Source organism: Callithrix jacchus, chromosome 9 (assembly GCF_049354715.1).
Source record: "Callithrix jacchus isolate 240 chromosome 9, calJac240_pri, whole genome shotgun sequence".
Taxonomy (NCBI): domain Eukaryota; kingdom Metazoa; phylum Chordata; class Mammalia; order Primates; family Cebidae; genus Callithrix; species Callithrix jacchus.
Genome location: NC_133510.1, coordinates 121,012,537 through 121,024,129, shown reverse-complemented (window position 1 = coordinate 121,024,129; position 11,593 = coordinate 121,012,537). Strand labels below are relative to the sequence as shown.

Genomic DNA, 11,593 nt, shown 5'->3' with positions numbered 1-11,593 from the left:
CCTCGTCCAGCCTCCACGCTCGGGCACACTCCCTGCCTCCTCCGCCGCCCCCGGGAGCCCGCTGGGCCCGAGGCGCGCGCTGTCCCCGTGCCCCCGCCCGCCGACCGCTCGCTCGCACGCACTCCCGGTAGTAATTTCACTTTGCCACGCGAGCTCCGCAGCCCCTAGAAATCCCGCCCCCCGGCCCTGTCCCCGGCCAGGTGCGCGAGCTTGCGCGCTCCTCCTCCGCCTCCTCCGGCGGGTCCCTGGCGCGCCGGGGCCGGGGCCCGGCTGGGGCGGCTGCGCGCACGGCGCCTCTCCACCAACCCGCTCCACTGCAGGTCCCTCGCTCGCTGTCTATCCCTCTCCGGCGCTCCCTCGCTCCCCCCCGCCCTTTGATTGACAGGCAAGATGTCGGTGTGGAGCGAGGCAGGAGCGATTGCAGCAACCGTCACCCCCGGAGCCCGGCGGCGGCAGCAGCAGCAGCGCGGGGAGGAGACAGCAGCCAGCCGCAGTAGCCGCCGCAGCCACGGGAGCAATGCAGACAGCACCTTGAGAACGCGCTAAAACACTCCCAACCGTGGACCATGCCGTGTCCCTGCAACTGGGAGGGGGGCAAACCAGATTTTTTTTAACATAAAAGCCAGCCAGCCAAAAATATATAATTTTGTCCTTCAAGGAGCCGGTGTGTAAAGAGTGAGCGCTATTTTCCTTCTCCTCCTCCTCTTCCCTCCTCCTCCTCTTCCTCCTCTTCTCCTTCTCCTCCTCTTTTTCCTCCTCCTCTTCCTCCTCCTTCTCCTCCTCCTCCTCCTCCTCCTCCCTAAGTGTACAGACAGCATCACATCACCTGGTTTGCTTCTGAGAAACAGCATCTGTCCTTTTCAGGGACCAGAGACTCAGAGAGAGAGGAGACATTCTAATGGAGTCCGCTTGATACCCCAAAATAAAATAATAAATTTTGGCTCTTGTCCCCTCCTCCCACTCCCACCCCCTCAACCCTGTGTGAGATGTTGGATTTCTTCATGAGACATTGTTGAGGAGTCGCAGTGGTTGGAGAGGCGGAGGGGTAGGCTACCTTTCTCCCCCCCCCCCCTTTTTTCTCTCTGGGAGGAGGAGGAGGGGAAGGGGGTTGCAGAGCAAGCGATGGATGAGGAAAACATGACGAAAAGCGAGGAGCAGCAGCCTCTGAGTTTGCAAAAAGCCTTACAGCAGTGCGAACTGGTCCAAAACATGATAGACTTGAGCATCTCCAACCTGGAAGGGCTTAGGACCAAATGTGCTACCTCCAACGACCTCACACAAAAAGAAATCCGGACCCTGGAGGTAGGTGTTGCCTACGGGGGAGGGGGGGAGGGAGAAGCAATCCTTCTGTCCCCCTCCTTTCTCCCCACGGTCCCCTTTCCCTCGGATTCTGTTTATTGGGGGCTGGGGATGGTGGTGTGGGCAAGCAAGGTGAGCACGGTTTGCTTTTCTGTGATTTCTCTCCTTGCAAAGCCTGCATTGGATATTCTTTTCCTGTGCTGCTGTCGTCTGCGCTTGGCTGGGTGGTGGTAGTAGTAGTAGTAATTGTTATTCTTTATTTATTATTATTGTTGCGGCTGTGACTGTTATGCGCTTCCTCGCTGAGGAGGGAGTTCTCTCTTTTTTCCGCTTGTGGATTTGTTTATATGCCACGGGGGCTTGTGTGCGGGGTAATACATTAAGGAGCTGCAGAGAACCCACGTGACCTTGCGCATTCTGCAGGTGGTCAGAAGGTGGTTTTTGCTCGCGGAATGGAGCCGCTGTCAGTGTAGACCTCTTCTCTCGGCCTTCTTCCCCGCCCTCCTTTTGCTCCTTAGATTTTTTTTTTTTTTTTTTTTCTAAATCAGTGATACACATGTCAGGAGGCAAGATGCATGAAAAAAAAAAATCCCCATGGAGCTACCCATTTCCAATCAAATCGTTTTGATGCAGTGAGCTCTTGCAGGCCTAAAACGTATAAAAGGAAAAAAAAAAATGTGCCTTAATCAGCATACATAGGTGGTGTGGGAGAATACTCCTGAGTCTCGGTGGGACTGCGAGGAAAGAGGAAAGGGGTCGGGGAGGAGGAGTTATCTTCGGCTTCTTGTAACATTCTCTCTGGCAGAACTTGAGGGGGAGTTTGAAACAGTTTTTTTGGGGAGTGGGATGGGATGAGGGATGGATGCAAAGTTACTCAAAGTGGATGGCAGAAATTATTTTTTTCTGAAGTCCATTTGGTCAAAGGAGGAAGGTTTAAAGAGCCTTAGGAAATGCCAGATGCCTGATGTCCACGATATCATTAGACATCCTCTGTTCAAAATGTTTGAAGGGTTCAACTCACTTCCTTGTCTCAAACCGACCCAGCTGTACACATGGGTTGATTAAATTTGGGAACTCCCATTAGCTGGCACGTGCCGAGGGTGGGGGTAGTGGGGCTGGGAGAAACGGGGTTCCCCCTGTGGTGGAGTGGGTATGAGTAGTGCTGAGACATTCTTCTTGCTTCTGACACGTGAGTTTCCAAGGCCTGAACTCGTGAATCTCTAGTGGATCTTGCAGCCCTCCCGCCCCTGTTCTAGCCTTGGATGGATGCTTTTCTTTGATTCACTTTTGGGTCTTTTTCTTCTGTGATTTTAAATTTGCCTGGATGTCAACATGCAGGAGGTCATTCCTTTGAAAGATGGTGGGGAGAGAGAGAGAGAGAGAGAGAGAGAGAGAGAGAGAGAGTGTGTGTGTGTGTGTGTGTGTGTGTGTGTGTGTGTGTGTCAGAGAGAGGAGAGAGAGAGAGAGAGAAATGCTGTTTGCTACCCTAGGATACATGTCTGTGTGCACCTGTCTTCTGGAAATATGATCCTCAGGGATGAAATAAGATCAGTGTCAAGGTGTATCGGGAGAGTGGGAATTGCATTGGGAGGCACAGGTATTGCTTTTCCTGGAGTTTGGGAGAGCAGGTAAGGCTGGAGCTCTGCTGCTGGAAGAAAAAGTGTGGCATGTTCTGATCCAGCCTTCTGTCTCTGCCTGAACAGGGCCAAGAGCAGACTCTTCAGACCTGCATGCAGTCAATAAATAATCCCACAAAAGCCACCTGAGCTCTCTTCTGTTCCTCTGAGTCAGTAGTCCCAAATGCTAGTTTTTGCATTCCTGTGTAAGTTTCTCTGAAGTTTTCTTTTTCTTGTTTCAAACATACTCCATCCTCTGATGGCTTCCTGGATGGGGATGTGCTGCAGTGGGCACTGCCTTCTTTCTGCATAGTGCTTCTCCTTTTAAACGGGGGGATGGAGGCGTTCGTAGCATGGCTGTGGGGGAGTTGCAGTTGTAGGAAATGCATCTGTTTTCAGTTCCCTCATCCCAGTATGCTACAGAGCATGCCAGCCACTTTCATCCATCTTGCCCAGGGAATAATCTTGAGCAGTTATTCCAATTTATTTTTCCCAGATTTGTAGGGCCAGGGAAGGTTGCAGAGGGGCTGGTAACTCAAGGTCCCACCAACTCGGGCCAACCCTAACATTTGGGTCCATGGGGTTTTCTAATTTTGTATATCAAAACCATAGGAGGGTGCTTGTTAAAATGCAGATTCACAGCTTCTAACTCCAGAGATTCTAATTTAGCTGGGATTAGTGATAGGGCCAAGGAATCTGCATTTAATAAACAGTCCAGGTATTTCTGATACATGTTTTCAAATGGACACTTTGAGATGCTAATCCATTAGGAGAAAGATGTGATATTTCAGCTATTTAACAGTGAAATGGCTCACTGCTTGCTAACACTAATGCAATTAATAAATTGAATAGGCTATCCCTGAAAACAGGGATAATAAACAGCATTTAATAGCATGTTCTGTAGAAACAAAAATATGCAAGGTGGACTTGGCCTTCAAGAGACGTATTTCATGATATAATAATGTGTATGTGAAATCATGGCAAAGTGCAAGTGGTAAATACGGGGGCACAGCGTGTGGGCCCCTTAGGAGGGCGTCCAGCTGCATGAGATGGAAAACCCAATCATAATGGTATAGCACATAATGGTTTGTCTTCACGTAGCAAGAATTCTGGAGGTACACAGCTGCTTCGGTTGGCTCAGTAGGTCAATAATACCAGGACGGATGTCTTTGGGAATTCTCAGGGCTTTTGTCTTGTGCTTGCAAGATGGTTCCTGCAGCTTCAGTGATTATATCTGGGTTCAAGGTAGAAAAGAGGAGGACTTGGTTATTGTGAAGGAATGTCCCCAGGACGTCTCTTCCTCCCCACCTTGGAGATGATATTTGCTTATATCTTCTTGGCCCGAACTGAGCCCTAGCTGCAAGGGAGCTTGGGAGATGGGGAACTGAGGACAGCACCATGGTAGGCTGAGATGGATCAGGATCCATTGCCTGGAATGGCATGTTGCCACTCCATGCAAAATCAGGGCTCTGCCACTGTGGAAGAAGGCACAAATTGATATTAAGTAAGTGGGCTGCCAGCGGTGGCAGCCATAGGATATTATCAGAAGATATTTTGGTGAAAAAGAAAGTTGATGAACTTGGAGTCAGACTGATACAGCTGTGAATTCTAGCTTTTCTCTTTACTTTATTCTGGGCTAGTGGTTTAAGTTTTTGGCAAAACAGCAATAATTAAATAACATTACCTACTTCAGGGGATAAGGATTGGAAGGACTGACGTTTTCAAGGGTCTAGCACTATTTTGAACAGAGTGGCTGCAGGTGCTGAATGAATGACAGCTGTGCTGATGATCACGATTGGCATTACATGGTGTTGACTAGATGTGGAAGGGAGCAGTTCAGATCAGAGAGGAGGAGGAGCTTGAGTAGCATCTCCAAAGTATGTTCTGTAGAACCCTAATTCTGTGGGATGTTAGCGTTTTTCAGTCTTTCAACAAATGCTGATATCCAGGCACTGTACTTAATGCTGGTGGTCAGTAAGTGTTCTGTGGACAAAACAAATTCTATGGTTAATAAGTTTGGGAAGGGATGTGTTAAGCAAAGGGAAACAGGCATCTTTACTGCAGGACTTCTCAGAGCTTTTAATATGCTACCTATGTGTATTAAGCCTTCAAGAGAGGATAGAACGGAGTCTTGCTCTGTCGCCCAGGCTGGAGTGCAGTGGTGCAATCTTGTTTCACTGCAGCTTCCGCCTCCTGGGTTCCAGTGATTCTCTTGCCTCAGCCTCCCAAATAGCTGGGATTATAGGCATCAGCCACCACACTCAGCTAATTTTTGTATTTTGAGTAGAGCCAGGCTTTTGCCATGTTTGGTCTTGAACTCCTGACCTGCCTGCCTTGGGCTCCCAAAGTGTTAGAATTACAGGTGTGAGCCACCACACCCGGGCCAAGGATTTCTCTTGGGATTTTTCTATAGCATACACCTGGGAAAACATTTGGCAAAGCAGGGAAACCTTCGTCACTGGGGAAATGTGGATTTGGAGTGGAGTGAAGGATGAGGAGGGTTTAGATTGCAGCAAAGGGGGAGAGCTTGCTAGACAAGAACAGCAAACCAGATGAACGTATTAAAATGCCTTCTTGGAGCAGCTTAGAGACCATTTTGTCCAGAATGGAGAGCACCTGGTAGCCTGTCGCAGGAAGTGAATTTAGGCCACTGACTTCTGGGATCCAACTAAAGATGAGAGAGTCAGACCAACCAAGTTTCATCCCTTTGAGGAAGGAGATAGAAATCTTCAGAGGTTTTGGAATGAATACAATAAAAAAGTATTTGTATGTTTTTTTGTTTTGTTTTTTTTTGAGGCAGGGTCTCTTTCTGTAACTCAGGCTGAAGTGCAGTGGCACAATCATGGCTCACTGCAGCCTTGACCTCCAGGGCTCAAGTGATCCTCCTGCCTCAGCCTCTTGAGTAGCTGGGACTACAGGTTTGGACCACCACACTTGGCTGATTTTTTGTATTTTTAAAATAGAGACAGTGTTCTGCTATGTTGACCCAGCTGGTGTTGAACTCCTGGGCTCAAGTGATTGGCCTGTCTTGGATGGCAGCCTTTGGCAGGGGCTGGCAAACTTTTTCTAGAAAGGGCCAGATAGTAAAGAGTTTAGGCTTCGTGGGCCCTGCAGTTTCATCACAGCTCCTCGACTCTGCTGCGCATGCAGCAGCCATGGGTAGTACATACATGAACGGGTGGGGCGGTTTTCTTTTTCTTTTGTGACAAGGTCTTTCTCTGTTGCCCAGGCTGGAGTGCAGTGGTATGTATGATCTTGGCTCATTGCAACCTCTGCCTCCCAGGTTCAAGCGATTCTCCTGCCTCAGCCTCCTGAATAGCTAGAATTACAGGCCTGTGCCCTCACGCCTCGTTAATTTTTATAGTTTTAGTAGAGACAGGGTTTCAGACCAGCCATGTTGGCCAGGCTGGTCTCAAACTCCTGCCCTCCAGTGATCTGCCTACCTCAACCTCCCAAAGTGCTGGGATTATAGGTGTGAGCCATCACACCCGGCCTGGTGGGGCAGTTTACTAATACAACTTTATTTACGGACCCTGAAACTTGAATCTGATATACTTTTTGCATGCCATGAATGTTTTTCTGCTAATTTTTTTTTTTGATGTTTACAATTGTATAAACAGTAGTTTCTGGGCCTTACAAAACAGGTGATGGTGGCCAGGCATGGTGGCTCACTCCTGTAATCCTAGCACTTTGGAAGGCTGAGGTGGATGGATCACTTGAGGTCAGGAGTTTGAGACCAGCCTGGCCAACATGGCGAAACCCCTCTAAAAATACACAAATTTGTGGGGGGCATGGCGGCGGGTGGCTGTAATCCCAACTACTCAGGAGGCTGAGGCAGGAGAATCACTTGAACCTGAGAGGCAGAGGTTGCAGTGAGCCAAGATTGTGCCACTGTACTCCAGCCTGGGCAATAGAGGGAGACTCCGTCTCAAAAACCAAAACACCCAGGTGGTGGGTCAAATTGGGCCCATGGGCTGAGGCTTGCTAATCCCTAGGCTCTAGGATGGATGGGGTGGGAAAAACTCTGAAAGACAGAGACCATCCTAAGGTGAGCAAGTGACACAAGGACGGGAAAGCACTGGGCAAGTGGAGGTGGTTCTGAGCTGGACTCTGTTTTCGTTAAATTGCAAGGGGAAAAAATATGAGGAGTCGGAGTTGGACAAGTATGGAATTTCCTTGTATAGCAAGGGTATTGTGGCTATGTAACTATACATTTTTTTTTTTTTTTTTTTTAAGAGAGTCTTGCTCTGTCACCCAGGTTGGAATACAGTGGTGCAATCATAGCTCACTGCAGGCTTGAGCTTCTGGGCCCAAGAGATCCTCCTGTCTCAGCCTCCTGGGTAGCTGATACTACAGGCACATGTCACTGTGTCAAAGTAATTTAATTTTTTTTTTTCGAGATGGAGTTTCGCTCTTATTGCCCAGGCTGGAGTGCAATGGCGCGATAACGGCTCACTGCAACCTCTGCCTCCTGAGTTCAAGGATTCTCCTATCTCAGCCACCCAAGTAGCTGGAATTACAGGCATGCACCACTCCGCCTGGCTAATTTTTTGTATTTTTAGTAGGGACGGTTTTCTCCATGTTGGCCGGGTTGGTCTTGAACCCTCGACTGCAAGTGATCTGCCCACATTGGCCTCCCAAAGTGCTGGGACTACAGGCATGAGGTACCATGCCCAGCCTTAAAATTTTTTTAAAGAGACAGTGTCTTGCTTTGTTGCCCAGGCTGGTCTTCAACTCCTGGCTTCAAGCCACCCTCTTGCCTTGGCCTTTCAAAGTGCTGGGATTAAAGGTGTTAGCCATTATGCCCCACCCCTATCATTTCTTTGCTCTTCATATATTCCATCTCAATTTTCTCTTGCTATGTCATGAACTGTCTTTAAATTTCATTTTGTTTAGAAAACTTTGGGCCTAACACAACAATTAGTTATTTTCCTGATATGTAAGTTGGGCTTGGCGGGAGGGTTTGCTGATCTTGCCTGAGGTCCACTCATGTGGCCACTTTCAGCTGGTGGAAAGAGGGGAGGTTAGGAAAGTGGAGACTTTCTCTCTGTGCGACCTCTTAGTGTAATAGCCTGGGTTTCTTACAGGTCTCCAGGATTCCTAGACAGCAAGAGGGAAAGTGGCAAGGAGTCTTGGTATTTGGAAATCATATAACATTACTTCCATTGCAGTTGTGAGATAATATAAGTCCCGTGGCCAGCCTGGGTCTAGTGGATGGCAAAATAGACTCCCATCTTGGTTGGAGAAGCTGCAAGGTTAGTGTGTTAATTAGGACAGACTGTAAGAAATAGACCCCTAAATGTGTAATGGCTTTGGTATAGTAGAAGTCTTTTTCTTGTTAGCTAGATGGTCCAAGGAGGGTGTTCTTGGTTGGCAGATGGCAGGCCATTGTCTCAGGCTGCAGACCCCTTCCCCTCTGCAGCGTTATCATTGGTGCATCTAGAAGGGGGAAGAAAGTGCACAGAAGATAAAGCCTTATTTCCCAAAGTTGCCCTCATCAGTTCTGCTTGCGTTGCATTAGCTAGCCTTTAAAGAAGATGGAGAATGAAGTTTAGCTGTGGGTTCAGGAAGAAAAGAGAATAGGCAGGATGTGGTGGGTCACACCTATAATCCTAGCACTTTGGGAGGCCAAGGTGGGAGGATTGCTTGAACCCAGGAGTTTGAGACCAGCCTGGGCAATGTGGGAAAGCCCCATCTCTACCACAATACAAAAATTAGTCAGGTGTGGTGGCATGTGCCTATAGTCCCAGCTACTCGGGAGGCTGAGGTGGGAGGCTGGTTGGAGCCTAGAAGGTGGAGGCTGCAGTGAGCCAAGATTGCACCACTGCACTCCAGCCTGGGTGACAGAGTCAAACCCTGTCTCAAAAAGAAAAAAAAAATTGTGTTTGCTGAATAGCTGGTAGTCTCTGCCACAGCTAATGATAAGCTGTCATGTCAGTGATCTATTACTATAGAACAAGCCACATCAAAATGTAGTGGCTTTGTTTTGCTATCATTTATTTGCTCAGGTGCCTACAGTTAGGTATGGACTCAGCTGGCCTGTTCTGCCGATCTTGCCTGGCTTAATTGTGGTTGTGTTCATCTGATGGCTCCACTGTGGCTGGAGGGTCCAAGATGGCCCTGCTCACATGGCTGGTAGTTGGCTGCAGTGCCTCACTTCTCTGCTGTGTGACTGTCTGGCAGGATAGCCCGGGTTTCTTACACAGTGGCAGCAGTGGTGTTCCCAGAGGACAGGCCCCAGTGCACAAGCCCTTCCCAAGCCTCTGCTTCTGTAACTTTTGCTAATGTCCTCTTGGGCAGAGCATGTTACCTGGATAAGCCCAGAGTCATGGATTCCAGGAGGTGTGGTTTACTGGGGGGCTAATGAACACTCTAATGTCACAATATACCACAGCTATGAAAACCAACCAAAACAGAAAGAGCATGGGAGAGGAAGAAAAAGATATGGGATGATCAACAAAGGCTCCTTCGAGGAGGTTTTACTAACTTGAGGAAGCAAGCCATGATGTGTTTGGGGAAGAGTGTGCCAGGCAGAGGGAACAGCAGATGCAAACTGCTTGGGTGGGAACATGCTTGGCATGTTACTGGAACCCCAAGGTGTCCAATGTGGTTAGGGTGCAGGGAGTGGGCAGGGAGAGGATGAGGAGGGACATAGTGGGAGACAGCAGCTGGTCATACGGGGCTTTGCCAAGATGCTAAGGTACTCAGGTTTTTTTTTTTTTCTTTTGAGACAGGGTCTCAGTCACCCAGGCTGCAGTGCAGTGGCAGCATCCTGGCTTACTGAAGCCTCGACCTCCCAGGCTCAATCCTTCCACTTCAGCCTCCCCAGTGGCTGGGACTGCAACTGTGCATCACCATGCCTGGCTACTTAAAAATTTTTTTTGTAGAGATGGGGTCTTCCTATATTGCTCAGGCTGGTCTCCAACTCCTGGGCTCAAGTGATCCTCTTGCCTTGGCCTCCCAAAGTGCTGGGATGACAGGTGTGAGCTGTCATCCCCAGCCTTGGATTTTGTTCTGTGATAGAAGCCCTTTGAACCAGCGGTTATGTTTTTAAATGATCTGATTGCTGCAGGGTAAACAGACTGCAGGAGGTAGGAACGAGAGCAGGGAGACAAGTTGGGAGTGATTGTGGAAGTCTAAGTCTTCCATGACTGTGCTTTTGACTGGTGTTATTGCTGTGGGGTGGATGGGGCAGGTGGCCGGATTCAGAAGGTCAAGTATATGGAAGGTTCTGATGTGGAGGTGAGGGAGAGTCAAGAATCAAAGATTATTCCTAGGTGTCTGGCTGAAGCGCTGGGAGACTGGGGGTCCCCTTGTTTAAATGTGAAGACTGGAGGTAGAATAGATTGGCTTTGACAGTTGAGTCCTGTTTGACAGGTTACATTTGTCAAGTAGACAGCTGGATGTGTGAACTTGGAGCTCTGAGAAAGGCTGGAGATAGGAAGTTCACTTAATAGACCATGAACAATTTTTCAAATTATTAAAGTGTTGTTAGTGTTTAATACATAATAGATGTACATATTTTCAGGGTGCATGTGATATTTACATGCTTTCATATAATGTATATTAATAAAATCTGGGTAACTGGGCTATCCATCACCTTAAACGTGTATCTTTCCTTTATGCTGAGAACATTCAGATTATTCTCTTCTAGCTATTTTGAAATATACGATAGATTATTATTTATGATACTCTACTGGTTTATTCCATACTAGGTCTTATTTTTTCTATATATCTATATGAAGTATTATTTGTAATGGCTGCATAGAATGACACGGATGCCCCACCATTATTTATTTTATTTTATTTTGAGATAGAGTCTCAAAATAAGGCTCTATATCCAGGCTGAAGTGCAGTGGTGTGATCTCCGCTCATGGCAGCAGCCTCTGTCTCCCAGGTTCAAGCAATTCTCCTGCCTCAGCCTCCTGAGTAGCTGGGATTACAGATGTGTGCCACCGTGCCCAGATAACTTTTGTATTTTTAGTAGAGATGGAGTGTCACTATGTTGGCCAGGCTGGTCTTGAACTCCTGACCTCGTGATCCACCTGCCTTGATCTCCTAAAGTGCTGGAATTATAAGTGCATGCCACTGTGCCCAGCTAATTTTTATAATTTTTTTTTTGGTATTTTTAGTAGACATGGGGTTTTATCATGTTGGCCAGGATGGTCTCAAACTCCTGATCTCAAGTGATCTGCCTGCCTCGGCCTCCCAAAGTGCTGGGGTTACAGGCATGAGCCACTGTGCCCAGCCCCCATCATTTCTTTAACCAAAATTCTATTGTCAGGTGCTTATGTTCATACTTTTCCATCATTGTAACAATGCCGCAGTGGGTGTCCTTGTGGCTGATTCTTATTTTCAGCTCCTAGAAGTGGAACTGCTGGATCAAAGGATATGCCAAAGTTTAGGGCTTTTCATAGGTTTTGCCAAGTTGCCCTTCACCAGCAGTGTGGGAAGGGTTCATTTCCCCATCGCCTCAGCACAGGCGTATATTTTATCTTATTTTTTTGGGCGTGAGTGTTTTGATGTCTAAGAGCTCAGGGTTAAGGAGGCCGTTGTCTCAGATCAGAATGTGATCTTGACTTTTTAATTGGGAAGGACCCGGGTACCAGAGGTGATGGGGAACACTTGGTTTTCTGCACAAAGTGGTCAACCTCGGCCGGGTGGGTGGCTCACACCTG

General features: G+C 48.0%; 1 protein-coding gene across 3 annotated transcripts in view; it reads left to right on the top strand.

The window, feature by feature from the left end:
* The first annotated feature begins 376 nt into the window (after positions 1 to 376).
* The window catches only part of KSR2 (kinase suppressor of ras 2), a 525,084-nt gene continuing 513,867 nt past the window's right edge, over positions 377 to 11,593 (top strand). For all 3 annotated transcript variants that reach the window (XM_035257773.3, XM_035257771.3, XM_035257772.3), the window contains exon 1: positions 377 to 1,302. In XM_035257773.3, coding sequence (XP_035113664.1) covers positions 1,123 to 1,302 — 180 coding nt within the window. In that variant the 5' untranslated portion in view covers positions 377 to 1,122. The remainder of the gene's footprint in view (positions 1,303 to 11,593) is intronic.